This window comes from Dama dama, chromosome 15, assembly GCF_033118175.1.
Source record: "Dama dama isolate Ldn47 chromosome 15, ASM3311817v1, whole genome shotgun sequence".
Lineage (NCBI taxonomy): Eukaryota > Metazoa > Chordata > Mammalia > Artiodactyla > Cervidae > Dama > Dama dama.
Genome location: NC_083695.1, coordinates 46463541 through 46482042, shown reverse-complemented (window position 1 = coordinate 46482042; position 18502 = coordinate 46463541). Strand labels below are relative to the sequence as shown.

Genomic DNA, 18502 nt, shown 5'->3' with positions numbered 1-18502 from the left:
AAAGTTTTGTTTGTTTCTTTTTTCATGTTTGGCAGTTAATCATCCGTATACTATCATTCATGGTTGTCTTTTCCTCTTGGACATTTTGGGTGCAGGTTCGAGGGGTTGGGTCCGACCATAATTGTCTGTCCAACAACGGTGATGCATCAGTGGGTGAAGGAATTTCACACGTGGTGGCCTCCATTCAGAGTGGCAATTCTGCACGAAACGGGGTCCTTTACCCACAAAAAGGTAACATTACAATACTTCAATACCTTTTTGCTTGTTTTTGTTTTAAAACCTTCCATTTTACATGATTGTTTTTGCTTTGATCCATTTATCTCTCAGATGTATGTTCTGATATTTCTTTCATGCATTTATTGTTCGATTCAATTTAGAACTCTGTATTTTCAGAACAGTTACGAATGTAGGCTTTATCATTCTAACAGCCCATGGTGATGATAAGACATGTTCTTATCCAGTGAAACACAAGCCTGATACCCTGAGTGGGACCAGAAATCAAGGGCCTTATGCAATAGTTAACTGGCTGGATTTGAGGCATTACTGGCTTTAAACAGTTGTAGGAAAGTAGGTACAAAATGTAATTAGTATTTTAATCAGTAAAGGCATTTGTTAACATGCATTTAAAATGTGTTTTTAATGAGCAAAAGAACAGCCTGCCATTTTGAGATTTTCGTTATTTGTATTATTGCCTTTTAGTTAATTAAGTTGCTTTTTGTTGTCTGAATCCTTGATTGCCATTTAAGTGTAATCACTGTTCTTTGAAGGTGGCATTTCTTCATTTACTTGTTGTTTTAGCCACATCATCAAAAAGGAAGTTTATCATCTGTTCTTCTATGGGTAGCATAGATAGCGTGTATTATGCTTTTTAAATTCTTATTTCTGTCTATCATCTAGACTGTAAGTTCTGCAGAGTGGAGACTATGTCTTCATCATTTTTGTATCCCAAGTGCCCCTATAGCTGAATAGATGATAATTACACATTTTCACTGGGGTTTGCAGTAAAGTACATTACTCTGTAGATGAGCAGTGGCAGTTTGTTATGAGTTCTTCTCTACTGATTTTCATAGCTCTTGAGTGAGGTCTTCGTGCCCCCATGAAAGCAGTGCCAGCTGAGGGGGCTGGTGAATGTTTGCCTTGCTGAGTTAAGTACATGTGAGCCACTAAGCTCTAATGTCTTTGTACTTCTGCCAAGACCCCCTTTCCTCCAAATTCCCATTTGTTCATGATCATGAGTAAGCAGAGCTTTTGATAGAAGTGAAACAGGAGTATCTATAATTTGGTAGCTCAGGTTTGGTGAGGTGGAATCTTGCTTGTACTAGCTGTTGTTGAAACCAGCTGACTTTGCCCTGAATTTTAAACGATAAATGGAAAATAAGTGAGTTGAAATAATTAATGAAATGAGGTAAATGCTGCAGTTTTTAAAAAGTGTTTTTTTAGCAGTGTTTTTTTTATTTTATGAAAATAAGTTTCAATCATTTTTCTAGTCAAGCTAAATTGTAGCTATCTTGTTATCACCCTTGTAAAATATTTTTGATTCCTTTTTTCACTTCTTTGTTTTTTGACATTTCTTAATGCTTTGTATTGCAGAATCCTGTACTAGAATTCATTAGTTGATGGCATATCTTTAAAAAGCACATTTTTCACAGGTTCCTCTTTATCCTTTTATGTTCTTCTGTGCCTTTTCTGTTACACCTTCACCATATCATGGCCCACTTGTATTTCCTCTGTTAGCCTGAAAAGCAGCCTTCATGCAAACGAAATACATTGACTAATGAATGGAAATAGAATTGACGTTGGTCAGTGCCTCTGTTGATGAGTCTTGCTTCCTTAACTTGCTTGGAGGGCAAACAAAACCTTAAAGAACAGATTATTCACTTCTTTTTTAACAGTGATCTGCACCTTCTGAGATGTCTGGTTATGCACAGATATGTGCATACATACAATTGTTCATAGTTTTTCTAGTACGTAATGGTTTACTGAGGACTTTAATTTGAAAGTTTCTTACTTAAGTTTTGAGGAAAAGTAAGGAGGCTTATGTTTTTACTCTGACCCTTAACTCTTTGTACAGTTCCTTTTCTGTTATAAAGTATCTCATATCTCATATCTCTAAAGTTGTAAGCTGTTATTGGAAAGATTGAAAAGGTGGTCTTCTGTATCTTTCAAACCATACTATCTACTTAGAAACACTGTTTATTATTAATATTAGTATCAGTTTATTACTTGTGATAATAGCATATTGAAAATGTGTTAATTCCTCTGCACAGGCCTTGTTTCCAGAAATGGAAACAAAATTCCTATTTCTGAACATTTCTGAGATCAGAACTCTGGCTTCTGGATTAAAACACTGAGTAGCATCTGATCCCTCTGCTTCTTCCTTTTGTATTTGTTTTGTGTGTACAGATGCTTGTTACCACCCATGCACACTTGTTGGCTTACAGGTGTATGTTAAATTGCAACAGAGTTTACTTTTCTTAATCACACTACAAATATCCTGCAAGTGCTGTTCTGTCCTCTAAGCCAGCATTTGCTGTCTAACTTCCTTTCCATCCTGTAGGTTGAAATTTCTCTTTTCCATGGGGAAACATTCTGTGCCCACTGGCTGTCCTGTCTAAATAAAATGGCAGCACTCTGGGATAGGGACATTCAGTGCTGGAGAAAATAGGGAAGGGAAGAGAATTTCTCTTTGGGAAGCTTAACAGTGTAATAATGCCAGAATTATTATTCATATTCAGTAGATTATTCTTATTTTTCTAAAGATTTGTTGTAACTGGCAGATGTTAAACTTGGAAAATTTTTAAAGTTTTTCATTTAGAGAATAGATAACAAATGATCAAACAATTTCTAATGGAACTTATTTATCATTTTTCTTCCCTAAATTGCCTTTTAGCTTCCCACCTCTCTCATTATGTGACCCTATATTGTCTTTGTTAATATTCTCTTTGGTTGACAGCATAATTTTGAGTTATGAAATGCATACTCAGCAACCATGCAAAAAAAAAATATGTTTTTTTTTGCCAATATTTTCAATCAAATGATCAAATCAGATAAGAACATTTTCAGGCTCTGAATCTCCTTTAATGGTCAGTTGAAATCTCATTTACTAGGAATCTCGGATTTTCCTTTTCTCATTATGTTTTATGATCCCTTTTTCTAATGGAGAGAAACTTGATACATAAGTTGATTAATCTTTATTTGTTGAATAACTGTAAATACAATATTGTAGGTATGTGATGTTATTTGGGTTGCCAAAAATGGATATGATGTTTCTAACTGGCCTTGGAAAACTAACCATTTTCTTGGGGAAAGACTATACATGAAAAGATAATAAAAGAAGACAGCTTTATAATACTTATCTCATAACTCACAGCAGGTAGTGGCATCTTTAGCACTATGTTGTAAAGTTTATTTAATTATTAAGGACCCTTTTTTCAATTTGTTGGAAGTTGTCTAGTGAGAAATGTCTTGCTTATATTCTGAAAAGTTATCACTTTAAAGCTCTCTCACCTTTCTCTGCTTTGTAGGCCATGGTAATACTGTGGAATAGTTTTGATATTAATAATTCAAAGAGATTCATCATTTTGATCCATTCATGATATTTAGAGCCATAGGATTAGGAAATGGAGCAGTGACATAAAGATTTAAAGGCATAGATTTTATAATGACCAGGCCAGGGCTTGAATCTTGGATCTGCCATTTTATAGCTTTGTGACCTGGGGCAAGTTGCTCAGCTTCTCTGAGCCTTGTTTGAACTCTTGAAAATGGGTATTTTTTTTTTTTAGTAATTTTTTGAGAATTTGTTGGGTTCATATGGGTGCACAATAAACTTAGCTCCCCAGCATATAATGTTTACTCAGGTAATTCCTACTATTGAAAACAAAGAATATGGTAGGCCTCTTCATCTCAGTACTTGAGAAAAGACATTTGATGTTTCTGATTGATTCAATGTAATTATACTTGAGATAGAAACTTCACACTCACTTTATAAAAAATATTCACAATCCTTCCCATGTAGACCTTTTCCACCTTGTGTCTAGGTACATTGGCTCCAAATGGATACAGTGAAATAGAATGTTAAAATTCTTTTTTGGGAAAGGCAGGGTGTGACCAGAGAACAGACCACACCAGGATGCAGCCATCTGGCACGACTGCCATCACATGTTCTTTAAAAAGGCCCGTTTTCTGAAACGCTAGCATGAAAAGACTTGGCTTTTTAAAAAGCTGGGAGTCAAGAAAAAACATAACAAAAGTAGAAAAGGACCACATGGTCCCTCAAGCATCCTAACTATTTCAGATCCACTCCAGGTACACAAATTATAACACAGAGTGATGTTAGCTCCTATTAACTTTCAAGACGGCATATACACCTGATACAAGACATGATAGATGCTGCGATTGTTCTGTAAGGGATATTGTAAAATTATGTTGCCGGGGCCCTTTTTTTCTTCATTGTCAGCACAAATCCTTGTTTATTAAAGATTTAGCTTGAAGGAAATTTTAATTAATTACAGGTGCAGTAAATTCTGCCTGGGAAGCTGCCGGGCTGTGTTTCCTGTGAATGGCCTTCATGTGCCTGTGCTCCTCTCGGCGCTCCCCGCTGCCTGACAGTGTGATTTATGGCTGTTGTTTTCCACCAGTCCACTGTTTGCCCTCTAGGAGGGATTGGTCTCTTGAGCCCCCATAATAACAGCAGCACTTTCACAGACATCTTTTAATGACAACAGCACTGCATTCAGTAAGTCAGGCTAATTGCAGATGTACCCTATTAATTGCAAAAACTCGGAGAGGTTACATATTTTACAAGCTTTTAATTTGGAAACCGCCCGAGATGATTTGTCTTAAGTGTTTGGATAGAGACCTCCATAATATTCAACAATTCACCATTATTGAAACTCCGGTCTAGGCAGCTACAGAATTCTGAGATGGAATCAGGTGAAAACAAATAGTCTTAGATGTGTTTTTACCCAGTGGCTGGTAAGTGGAGGTTATATTTTCAATGCAGACGTTCAGCAAATTTCTTACTCTTTTTATAAAAGCATCTTTGATTCTTACTCATCATCATACATCTTTCTGAATATGGTAGAAAATTTGTATTTCCATAGCTATAGCTTAAATCTCAGAATTTTCGAAATAAACTTCAGTTCTTAGACATGCCCATGAAGCTAAGCATCACTCTGGTGGTGCATAACTGGGAGGTTTGGCGTCCCATTTGTTTAAGTGTGGTAGAGGGGTGTCCAGAATCCAGTTCAGGGTGGTGTTGCTTGGAGTGTAGTGGAATGAAGGTGGTGAGTTGGTGAATTCAGCAGCTAGGAGTTCCAAGGTCGTGAACAAACCGCATGGGCAGGGTTTGGCTGTGATGCAGTGGACACTTTACAAATGTGAGTGGTAATTTCACTTCTGTCTTTCAGGCCCCAAACAGTTGTTGTTTTCCTCTCCCATTTCTCTCTGTGCACACATCCCCACGCCTGGAACTCAGGGTGCAGGACGTGGCCGTGTGTCCATTCGCTGTTGTCCCTCACCCCGCCTGCTCCATGATTTCTAGCAGCCACTGCTCTCCCGGGAGGAGGGGGAGATGGAGATAGAGTTGCGATGGCTGCCTGCTCAGAATTCCAGTGGAAAATTAAGATGCAGAGGAGCTGTTACAATCACCTCTGGCTTCTGAAAATCTCAGCACTGGTGGGATGAGTGCAAGGTGGAGCAGTGTATCTCTGGACAGCTTGCGTGTCTTCGCTGGACACTCACTGCCGTGGTGGGACCCGAGGCCATGGATAGCATTCTGGTCAGGGAGAAGTGGGTGGAGTCGAGGCAGTGCATTCATCATAAGGTACCAAAAAAAAAATAGTCAGGAAATGGCTCCCTCTGTGCAGTTTTGTGCAGGCACTGAAGCTCGTGAATAGGGAGAAGGTACAGCGGTGTCGTGTTAATGATACGGCTCTCACTTGTTGAACCTTTACTAGCGCCAGGTATTACAGCTCTCACCTCTGAAGGTTCAGGTGAGCCCTGAGGTGTGTGTGATGTAAGACAGTTTCTCTCTTTTCCTCATTCAAAATTTTCTTGGTCAGTGTTACACCCTTTATATTCTATTGAATTAAAAAATATTCTAGTTCTTGTTTATTAAGATAATATTTTTGAAGATGTTGAGTTTATAAAATTTATATGATTATGATTATATGAATGATTGTGTTAGTTTTCCTAATATTTAGTGATTCTACTCCTGTGATGCCTTATTCGCTTAATATAGTGCTAAATTTTTATTTATAAAGCAATGGATCTCTACTGAGGGGTACATGTGAGTATATTGCTTCTGTCAGGTTTGAAAACAGGGTTTTGCTAGTCTTCTTGTTCTGTATTTTGGAGTCATTTAAATTGCAGAATTGATACCTACTTGACTCATAAAACCCTTGGGTCTAGTAGACTTCTGGTGGGAAAAGTTTAACATTGTTTTCAAGTCCTTAAGAACGGGTCTGATTGGTTTGTCTCATTTTTCTTGGGTCCATTTTGGTAATTTATTTATTTTTAGTAAGCGTCCTCTGTCAGGTTTCAGATGGCATTAAGTTGCACACTGCATTGGCTGATATTTTGTGTTCACTGCCTCTGTGGTGACTCTTAACATTTCTCATGTTGCCGTGTTAGTCTTTTCTTCAGGCTGACTTGACAGAGGTCTCTCTCTTTTGGGGTCTTTTCAAAGAGCTGTTTACATTTTTTCTTTATCAGTTCTACAAAGTTTTGTCCTTAAGCTTCACTAGTTCTTGGTTTTATCTTCCTGTCTCACTGTCCCTTTTTCACCTCTTGCTGTGGCTGCTTGGTTTGATTTCAGCCTCAGTGGGGTGTGAGGAGTGAGGACCTTTATGTGGGCTGAGGCTCTGCTGAGAGTTGTCAGAAGGAGTTCACTGATGGCAAGCCTCAGATCCTTTGTATCCTAACTTTTAAACTTTCAGTTGCCTTTAGGCTTCCTCTCCCTTCTAATGTTGAATTCTAAGAAGCGGGGCCGTGTCCCACAGGTTTTTGTTTGCATTTCCTTGGCATATCTTTAATGGTTCCCATGTACTTAATTCTCAGTGCCAGTCTAGGTTTTGGCCACACTCTCCTAGTGGAAAATGTCACTGCTGTCAGCCCACTGTCACATAGCAACCCCAAAATAAATGTTAGGTCTGAAGTTTAGTTTTTTAAGTTTAGTTGCTCAGTCATGTCTGACTCTTTGCGATCCCATGGACTGTAGCCCACCAGGCTCCTCTGTCCATAGGATTTTTCCAGGCAAGAGTACTGGAGTGGGTTGCCATTTCCTTCTGCAGTTAGGTCTGAAACCACCTGTCTATTTCCTATTCCTTTCTTTCCCTGACAGTGGTTTGATAGTCCTACAATCTGTTTCTTTTCTGATATTTATGCTGAAGACAAACAGCTAAACCACCATTATTAGGACTTCCCAGTGTTAAAGAATCTGTGTGTCATGTAGGAGACCCCAGTTCTATCCCTGGCTTGGGAAGATTTCCTGGAAAAGGAAATGGCAAGCCACTCCAGTACTCTTGCTTGGGAAATCCTGTGGACAGTGGAGCCTGATGGACTGCAGTCCATGGGGTCACAAAGAGTTGGACATGACTTAGTGACTGAATGGCAGCACCAGCTATTATCAGTAAATAGGCTCACATGTTTTGCAAATGTACTTTAGCCTGTTTTCTGTTGTGGTAAAGAATTAAACAGTATTCATTACCTATGTACACCCCATTCTAGCCTTGGATAAGGGATTTTTTTTAAGTACACTCTTATTTTTCTCCTGTTCTTACTCTTGGTTGTTAAACTGGACTTGCAGTAATGCAAAAATAGATTCTTTTATATATATATATATATATATATGTATTTTTTTTTTAGATTCTTTCTTAACAGTTTCATTAGTATTTAAAACAATATTTTAACGTTTAATTATTGTTGTAATAATTTAAGATTGGTAAGTATATTATATGTAATCTTCCCTTAAAAATATTTTCTTTCGTAGTTAAGTAAGAGGCAGTGTTGCCTAATACTTAGTTAATACTAGCTGTGGAGTCGGCTTCTTTTTTACACTCAAATCCCACTCCACCACTTCCCAGCTCTGTGACCTGATAATGTTATTTACTCTCTCTAAGCCACAGTTCTGTCATCTGTAAGTTGGGGTTAGTAAGGACCCTGTCCTTTCTCAGAGGTGCTGTGAGCCCCCGTCCGTGCTGAGCCTCGGGTGGGGCGTTCTGCTGTCTGCCCCAGTGCAGAGTGTGGAGTCCTCAGCCCCCTGCTCCCACCAGGCAGAGGGACCACGTTCTTATAGTGACAGCACCCCTGCACCAGTTGGATGTGGCATGCCATTGCTAGGCCATCTCCTGCTAGTTTATTTTTTGTCCTTGACTGTCTAAAGGTGGAATTTATTTTTTTCTGGCAAGCATGACTGCTAATTTGGATCAGTGCAGAATTCTAGAGTCTTTGCTCTCTTCTTAGAATTATGGAAAGATTTTCCCTTTGCTCTCTGACATTTTTAGTGTTGCAGAAAAGATAGTCAACACAGGTAGAGTCCTTTTCTTCTGAAGGGAATCTTTTTAAAAAAATCTGTTTTGTTCTAATTAGAAGCTACAGCATTTCTCTTGTCTTTATTTTTGGAATTCAGACATCTAGTTGGTATATGTCTAGGTGTGTGGCTTTTTCATTGTGTCTGCCTGGCACTCAGGAGTGTCTTGCTCCGTGGACTCCAGGCTCTTCTCAGAATTTTTTGGTATCATTTTAAAAAAATCACTTATTTTAATCCCTTGTACTCTGTCCTCCTTGAATTCATGTTACACATCATTAGAGCCCCTGGATTTGTCCTTCTTGTCACCTTGACTTTTCCTTCATTTTCTTGCTTTTGTTTTAGAATAATAAATCATTTTTCATCTACCTTGTTTTAAGTTTAATATGAAAGTGAAAAGTGAAAGTGAAGTTGCTCAGTCGTGTCTGACTCTTTGTGACCCCATGGATGGTAGACTGCCAGACTCCTCCATCCATGGGGTTTTCCAGGCAAGAATACTGGAGTGGTTTGCCATTTCTTTTTCCAGGGGATCTTCCCAACCCAGGGATTGAACCCGGGTCGCCCACACTGTGGGCAGACTCTTTATTGTCTGAGCCACCAGGGAAGCCCAGTTTAAAGTGGAAGGACGTTTAATACGGATTAACACAAAGGGTATTTTTAAAAAATAAAATTTGGGCAAGTGTTTACATGTTACATCTTTTTCTGGTTTTCTTTGACTCTCTTCCCCCACAATAGTGAAATATTATCAGCATTTACAACTTACAGATTAATGAAACGTAAAGTAGATTTCCAGTGTGATAATACATAACTAGGTTGTATGTATTACGTTTATGTTTATGTATATGTTTATAAAGTGCTTTATATTGTATCATGGTTGAAAGGTTGATTTTAAGAGTCATGCTTGGGATGGGAAGGGAAGGGAGGTTTAAGAAGGAGGGGATATGTGTGTGTGTGTATATATATATAAAATTATGGCTGATTCACATTGTACGGCAGAAACCAACACAACATGTAAAACAATTATCCTCTAATTAAAAAAAAAAATTGAAAAAACAGTCATGTTCATTTAACTTATTTAAAACTGGCTTTGCCATTTTGTCATTGTTTTAGGAGAAACTAGTTCGAGAAATTGCTCATTGTCATGGGATTTTGATCACTTCTTACTCCTACATTCGACTGATGCAAGATGATATTAGCAGGCATGACTGGCACTATGTGATCTTGGATGAGGGACACAAAATTCGAAATCCAAATGCTGCCATCACCCTTGCTTGCAAACAGGTGTGACCTCTTATAACAAGGGGGTTTCCAGGTGGATAATGTTTCATTGAGAATAAACTCTCTGCTTTTAATAACACACTTAGGGATTCTTTCCTTGTGCTTTTGCATAAGGAGTTTGAAATACATGTTTTGCCTTAATGCTGAACACTTTTTGTTCTTACCCTTAATCATGTTTTCTCAGATTCTAATTGTTGATATTACTGAATGTGTCTTGTACAGATCAGTTGTTAGAGTGTAACCACATCCAACTCTAGTCCATAGTCTTCAACTTGAACAATAAGAAAAATTCTTCCATATATATACATTATCTATGTATGTATATTTTTTATCTATGTGTAATTGAAGAATTGAAGTTGCATAAAATGTCTATATTTTAGAGGAGACCAAAATGATATGTAGTTGTGTTAAATGACAGGATTGCATGGGAGTGTTTTTGGATAGGGTTGGTGATCATATGTTAAAAGGTGAATTTAATAGAAAAGTCCTTTCTTTACGGTAATAGTTCCGCACGCCTCATCGCATCATCCTGTCTGGCTCACCAATGCAGAATAACCTCCGAGAACTGTGGTCTCTCTTTGACTTCATCTTCCCGGGAAAGCTGGGTACATTGCCTGTGTTCATGGAGCAGTTCTCAGTCCCCATCACCATGGGGGGTTATTCAAATGCCTCCCCGGTACAGGTAATGTATTGGCCAGGTAACACTTCTGGCATTTTAATACTTAAAACAGTCCTACTAAATACTATACTTTGTAGCCAAGTCTTTCACAATGTAAGGCGAATGGCCCAGCTTATAAAAATCACAAAGTTATTTTTGCTCAAAAGCACATAATTTTCCCGATGAGTTTTTAAAAAATCATGTAAAATATTCAAGAGCAGTCAGAATTATGAGACAAGAGTGAATTTGTTCTGGACAGCATATAATGGTGCAAATTGGAGTAGTGCATCTTATAAAGTAGTGTAAAAGCTTAGAAAAGGGGAAACCAGGAAAGATTTCAGAAGACATATATCCTTTAACCTGATTCTGGGAAAAAAGGCTGGAAAGAGTGGCACATTCTAGGTTAGAGCAACCATATGCATCAGCTACTCTGTATGGCCACGGGCAATGAAGAGACATGCTTAACTCAACTGGAGATGCTTGTGGGGGAGTTGCAGGAAAGCTGTGGATGTGGGGTCTTGAAGGGAGGCAGAAACGCTTAGGGAAAAGCCACTGAAGGTGTCTGAGCAGGAGGCTGGGAACAGCTGTGCTTGGAGGGTTACTCAGGCTGCAGGTAGTTGTGGGAGGGAGGCTGGCTTTGAGGGACCTTCTTGAGTTGTTGGGAGTCAGGGTGAGGAGAGCCTGGACCTGGTTGTGGGTGGTGATCCTGAGAAAAGGAGGTGGAGAGCAAGAGTCCCAGGTGGTGTTTTCTCGACAGAACAAACAAGATGTGGAGGTGGATAAGAAAACTGATAAAGGAAATTGGGTGGGGGGAGACTGGACAAGCTTGCTGTAGCTTACCTCTGAGGTTTCAGGCCTGGGTGACTGATAGAGTGGGATTGTCACACACAGAAACATCGGGAGGTAAGGCCAACTGGAGGGCAGTTTGTGGCATTTGGGGGCAAGGTCCCTGCACAGCCCTCAGGCTGGGCTTGTACCTGCCAGGTTATAACAGAAATAAAGCCTGCCACCAAAAGAGGTGGTCACATATTTTGAAATATTAAAACTAGAAAAAGGATATTAGATCTTTAAAATTGGAGGACTATCAAAAACCAATTTAATACCTTTAAAATTTTGAGATTAAATGAGTTTTGGTCTTCAGTTAACTTTTATAAGAGTTCTCTTCCTCCATTGAATCCCCATTATCCTTTAGGTATCCTGATTTTTGTTTTTTTTTTCCTAACTTTTTATTTTGGGATAATTTCAAACTTAAGAGAAAGTTACAATAATTGTAAAAAGAACCCCTGTATATTCTTCACCCAGATTCCCTGGTTTTTAGCATTTTGCTGACATTTTGCCATATTTGCTTTTCTTTCCTTCCCACCCTCTCCCCTACCTCTCACACATGCACACAAAGTTTTTCTTTTTTTTTTTTTCTGAATCATGTGAGTAAGTTGCAGACACTATACCCCTTTCCTCTACATCCTTCAGTTGTATTTACTAAGAACAGAGATGTCTTACATAACCGTAGTGTAACATCCACATCAGGAGACAGTCTGTAGCAGTGATGTAATTCTGTTATTTAATCTGTATGTCATTCACATTGTGTCAGTTGTTCCATTGATTCCCATGTCTCTTCAGTTTCCTTTCATCTGACACAGTTCCTCTAAGCTTTCTTTTGCCTGCATGACTTGATATTTTTGAAGACTACAGGCTTGTTATTTTGTGGAATGTTCCTTACCTTGGGTTTGTCTTTCCGTTCTTCATGATTGGAATCAGGTTACACATTATTGGCAAGAATATCTCAGAAATGACGTTTCTTAGTGTTCCATTCCTATCTGGAGACACGTGCTGTGGGTTTATCCCTTCATTGGTGCTGGTCTGATTACTGGGGTAGGGTGATAAGTGTGCCAGATTTCTAAACTCTTTGAAGTTAGTTGATAAGTCATGGGGGAATACTTTGAGATGATGTAAATATAGTGTTGTTTCTTACTTGAAGTCTTTGTTTCAGAAATTTGTGCACTTGTCTTTTTTCCTTTTTTAGATTGTAAAGTCCTTGGGAGCAAGGGTGTTGCTATTATTTGCTCCTTTTTGTTTAAGACCATCAGTTCAGTTCAGTTGATCAGTCGTGTCCAACTCTTTGTGACCCCATGGACTGCAACACGCCAGGCTTCCCTTTCCATCACCAACTCCTGGAGCTTGCTCAAACTCATGTCCATTGAGTCAGTGATGCCATAGTTGCCATTCTTGGGTAGCTCAGATGGTAAACAACTCACCTACCAATGCAGGAGACATAAGAGAAACAGGTTCCATCCCTGGGTTGGGAAGATCCTTTGGAGGAGGGTATGGTAACCCACTCCAGTATTCTTGCCTGGAGAATTCCATGGACAGAGGAGCCTGCGGGCTACAATCCATAGGGTTTCTAAGAGTTGGACATGACTGAATCGATTTAGCACACATACAGACATGAGTGAGGTGTTCTTAGGATGTTTTGAAGTGTTTTCTTTTCTACCATGTTAATTTTTTAACATGAATTTTTCTGTATTAATATATTATGGTCAAGCTCTTTTTTTTATTCATTTTGCCAGTAACTTCTTTTAAGTTTAAGCTTTGGTTGGAGATTTTCTTGTTCCATTAACTAGTATATAGTAGGTTGTTAAGCCTATTTAGACTTTTTTAAGTATCAATAATTTATTGAATTCTTTGTTTGCCTTTAAGTAAATTGCAGGGGGAGTGGTTTCCTGTGCTGTGGGTCTTTGTTTTTCTCTGGACAGTTAATACCCATCTCATGTGGCCTTGCTCCATTACAGAGCCATATGCTGCATTTTAGGCTGGAGTGACCTTTCATTGCTGGGATCATAGGGCTTTCTTTGAATTTATGCTCTGAATCTCCTGTGGGCAGTAATCTCTGCTTATTATCTGCTGTTTCCCTTGCTGCGGCGTTTCCCTAGAGTTAGCGTTTGATCTTCAGTTTTGTGAAGTAGCAGCCCCTTTGTGGCCATTGGAGAATATAAGATTATAAACTGAGATTTGTTTGAAAGCAGTTTTTTCCCTGCCGGGGGGGTGGGGTCAAGCACTGAATAAATCTCTACTTTAGGGTTTAAGTATATAACAGTAATTAAATAGAGGTGGAATAGGGCACAAAATTACCTGGTTGCTCTTTTGTATATTTTTGGTTAATGAGAAGGTTTTTTTTTGTTTGTTTGTTTGTTTTTACTGATCATCTTATGAAAGATGTTGCATCCTGGAATGTATGGAACTTAAAATTTTCCAAACCATTTTCCAATAGTTTTGTACAACCATTGATCATCCTTTTTTTAAAAAGAATTTAAACTTTGGAATCAATTGTGAGGTAAGAGCAAATGCAGTCCTTATACAGGGTAATTGTTTCCCCTTTTCTCTTACTAAAGGTTAAAACTGCTTATAAGTGTGCGTGCGTCTTACGAGATACCATAAATCCATACTTACTGCGGAGAATGAAGTCGGATGTCAAAATGAGCCTTTCTTTGCCAGATAAAAACGAACAGGTCTGTAAAACCGGGAATTATCAAAACATTCCTAAAGCACAATGTACCCATCATTCTTTCTGCTTTTCACATATAGAATTGGTGAGGCTAACAGGTGTGGTTGCTGGTGCTATGGGGCAGGTGGGTCTACTGTATACACCTGCCTGTGACATGTGAGCCTTCTGGGCTCAGGAGTGACTAGAAGGCAAGAGGAGGTGGTCACTGTGCACGTTCTTTCAGGGAGTTTTCCCCCTTGGGTTTTGGAGCATCTAAGGCATGGAGCACTGACCTGATGAGGATGAGTAGGTTTTTGGATCTAGTACGAAGATGGAAGAAGGGTTGTCCTGGACCTCACGTAGGGGGCCTTTTCTGAAAATAACTTCATGGCAGATGAAGAAGTATCAGTAGATTATTTTTGAGACTGATCAGGCCTGATAGCTTCAGTTTCTATTTTTGTTGTTTTTGTTGGATTTAAAAAAAATTATTTATTTTAATTGGAGGATAATTTACAATATTGTGATGGTTTTTGCCACACATCAGCATGAATCAGAGGTTGAGACAGAGGCAGTGGCGTGGAGTAGTAGGCGCAGTTGGCCGGCAGGGTAAGGGTTGCTGTCAGAGATCAGTCTGGCAATCTTGTGTGTGGCTTAGAACTCAGGGAAGGGGGTGCCAGGCAATGTTTTGGAGCCTTGTCGGGCTTGCTGAAGTGAAGTCTGGGTGAGGGGCTTGCGAGCTGAGAGGGTCTGAGCCCTTGGAGGCTGGCATGGAGGAAGGGCTGTGAACCTGGTCCTGAACTTCCTTGGGAGCAGGAAGCCAGGCTTCAGAGACTCAGAGATAGTGGGGTGGGGACCATGGGTCATGGGGATCACAAGGTGGATAGATGATGGAGATTGAGGGGCTGTGAAGGAGGGACCTGTTCATTGTTCAGCTCTAAGATGTATTTTTGCTTTGTTTTGTTTTGAATAAGAGGCACATTGTGAAAATTATATACATCATGCTTGTTTTGATTAGTTGATTTTGTTATTTTAGTATTTTGTACTGTTAAGTTTTTTAAGTCTTTTTTTTTTTATTCTCTGCCTAGGTCTTGTTTTGCCGTCTTACAGATGAACAACATAAAGTCTACCAAAATTTCATTGATTCCAAAGAAGTTTACAGGATTCTCAATGGAGAGATGCAGGTCAGCCAAATAATATTAATAGAAGCTGGAGAGAAAGAGCTGTGGACCAAGGGACATGGGGGAGGAAAGGGGACTAGTACTAGTCAGAGATTCACTAGTGTTACCGTCTTGAAAACGTTTGGGCGTGAACCTTTACTTCCTTTGAAGCCCTTCCAGAAGTAAGAGAACACGTGATTTGAGAATGCTGCCTTTTTATCTGCACTGCAGCACTGTTAACATTTGAACCCAGCACCGTGTGGTGTAGTGGAAAAATGCACTAGACCACGGGGTCTGTGACGGTGGGTCCTACAGGGATTGCCGGCCCCATGTAGAAAGTCGGGAGCAGCCCGGGGCTGCTGGGTGCACGGAGGAAGAATTATTATAATGCATTTTTGTGTAAGTAATAGCATTTTAGTTATTGGCCATACTCAGCAATATATGTGTGTAAATGTCTCTTTATTAAGCCTTCGTAGTAAGTTTATCATCAGCTTTAGTCAGAAGCTCCATGTAAACTCTTCAACTTCTTTGTGCTTCAGTATCTTAAAATGTGAACTATATTTTATTTATTTGTTTATTTGACATGTAAAATTCCTTAGTCTTTGGTTCGTCCTCGTTGGAGGCAGAGCTGAGGAGCAGGGAATGCTCTGAAATTCACTGTCCTGCCCCTACATGGAGGCAGATGGAGATGAATATGGGTGACAAGGCTTCCTGTGTCCCATGATATCTACATGTTTTTTCTTCCAGATCAAGTCCTTTTTTGTTCTTTTAACCATCTCTTAGCAGTTTATTTCATCTATCGTTGGCATCTTTAGGGGGTTTCTAAACCATTCACATTTATTCATCTCTCCTGTATGTCCCCTGACTTATCTTCACATGCCTCCAAATTGTGAAGCCTTAGGTGGGTAGGATCAGCACTGTCCAGTGCTGGATAGAGAATACAAGCTATGTGTGTGATTTTAAATTTTCTAATGGTCACATTAAAAAAGGTGAAAAGCATAACAGGTACAATCAGCTTTAATAAGATATTTTATTTAACCTGACATATCTAAAATATCATTTTAGTATGTAATCAAAAATTTTAAATTACTGAGATATTTTACTCTTCTTTTTTTGTACTGAGTCTTCAGAATTGGGTATTTTACATGGGTAGCACATCTTAGTTTGGACTTGCCACACTTCACGTGTTCAGTGGCCACACGTGGCTCATGACTGCTGTGTTGGACAGCAGAAATCTCAAGGAAGAAAGATCAGTTACAGATGACTCTGGGGAGTGCTGACGGTGTTCCTGCTTTGTTCAGATCGTGTGTTGTTTATCTGTTTACTAGTTAGAACAACCATACTCTCTGATCATTGCTCAATTTGTGGTTTATCTTTTCCACTTGAACTTTTATACTGGTGAGTGTGACTTGAGTCATGGGCCGAAAGCTGTAGAAGGTGCCTGCTTGCTTGTGGGTGGCCAGGTGGGCTTTCTCACTCTGGGGCTCCTAAGCCCTCTGCCTTGTGAACCATCCCACACATTGTTTCCATCTGTGTATTTTCCATGTGGCATGTTTTCTGATATACTAATGTAAAAGTCAATGGAACTTCAACCTCTGACTCACATAGTAAACTGTAGAACTTCTAGTGAGGTACTTAGGAGTATAATATTTAAATGCATTTGCTAAGTTACATGGCAGATTTCCCTAAATTTTAGTCACTCCAGTTCAGTTCAGTCGCTCAGTCGTGTCCGACTCTTTGTGACCCCATGGACCACAGCACACCAGGCCTCCCTGTCCATCGCCAACTCCTGGAGTCTACCCAAACCCACATCCATTGAGTTGGTGATGCCATCCAACCATCTCATCCTCTGTCCTCCCCTTGTCCTCCTGCCTTCAGTCTTTCCCAGCATCAGGGTCTTTTCAAATGAGTCAGCTCTTTGCATCAAGTGGCCAAAGTATTGGAGTTTCAGCTTCAACATTAGTCTTTCCAGTGAACACCCGGGACTGATCTCCTTTAGGAAGGACTGGTTGGATCTCCTTGCAGTCCAAGGGACTCTCAAGAGTCTTTTCCAACACCACAGTTCAAAAGCATCAATTCTTCAGTGCTCAGCTTTCTTTATAGTCCAATTCTCACATCCATGCATGACTATTGGAAAAACCATAGCCTTGACTAGATGGACCTTTGTTGAAAAAGTAATGTCTCTGCTTTTTAATATGCTGTCTGGTTAGTCATAACTTTCCTTCCAAGGAGTAAGCGTCTTTTAATTTCATGGCTGCAGTCACTATCTGCAGTGATTTTGGAGCCCCAAAAAATAGTCAGCCACTGTTTCCACTGTTTCCCCATCTGTTTGCCATGAAGTGATGGGACCAGATGCCATGATCTTAGTTTTCTGAATGTTGAGCTTTAAGCCAACTTTTTCACTCTCCTCTTTCACTTTCATCAAGGGCTTTTTAGTTCTTCACTTTCTGCCATAAGGGGTGGTGTCATCTGTATATCTGAGGTTATTGGTATTTCTCCCGGCAATCTTGATTCCACCTTGTGCTTCTTCCAGCCCAACGTTTCTCATGATGTACTCTGCATATAAGTTAAATAAGCAGGGTGACAATATATAGCCTTGATGTACTTCTTTTCCTATTTGGGACCCCTCAGTCATGTCCAACTCCTTAAGACCCCATGGACTATAATCTGCCAGGCTCCTCTGTCCATGGAATTCTCCAGGCAAGAATACTGGAGTGAGTTGCTATTCCCGTCTCCAAGGGATCTTGCTATAACCCAGAGACCTGGGATTGAACCCAGGTCTCCTGCATTGTAGGCAGATAGTTTACTATCTGAGCCACCAGGGAAGCCCAGATTTGCATAGAGAATGGGCATGATATTTCTTATTTATGTTTAAAATGTGAACCAGTTTTTTATATACTGTGAACCTTTTTTGCTAGAGGGAGAATCATCAGCAATTGAATATGACCCCAGTAGGTGTGTTTGGTCCAACAAGACTTTGTTTTTAGAGAACTTGCCCTGTCAGGAAAAGATGTGTAAAGGTTCTTCCCATTCCTAATATGCTGTGACTGGGGAGAAAACTAAAAAGCTGATGAAGGATTACTTCTTAATCTGTGTTATGTATTGAACAGCCTCCTTCCTTTCCTTCTTGAGTGAATATTATTTTACATGGGGTGATTCTTTTGTACCATAGATTTTCTCTGGACTTGTAGCCCTAAGAAAAATCTGCAACCACCCTGATCTCTTTTCTGGAGGCCCCAAGAATCTTAAAGGCATTCCAGATGAGGAACTAGGGGAAGATCAGTTTGGATACTGGAAACGTTCTGGGAAAATGATAGTTGTTGAGTCCTTGCTGAAAATATGGCACAAGCAGGGCCAACGAGTGTTGCTGTTTTCTCAGTCCAGACAGGTGCGTATACAAG

The 18502-nt window shown here is 39.6% G+C and overlaps 1 protein-coding gene across 1 annotated transcript in view; it reads left to right on the top strand.

The window, feature by feature from the left end:
* The window catches only part of ERCC6 (ERCC excision repair 6, chromatin remodeling factor), a 72545-nt gene that overhangs the window by 41935 nt on the left and 12108 nt on the right, over window positions 1-18502 (top strand). Inside the window, exons 8-13 of the mRNA XM_061162014.1 lie at window positions 96-231; window positions 9638-9808; window positions 10311-10487; window positions 13853-13969; window positions 15030-15125; window positions 18274-18489. Coding sequence (XP_061017997.1) covers window positions 96-231; window positions 9638-9808; window positions 10311-10487; window positions 13853-13969; window positions 15030-15125; window positions 18274-18489 — 913 coding nt within the window. The remainder of the gene's footprint in view (window positions 1-95; window positions 232-9637; window positions 9809-10310; window positions 10488-13852; window positions 13970-15029; window positions 15126-18273; window positions 18490-18502) is intronic.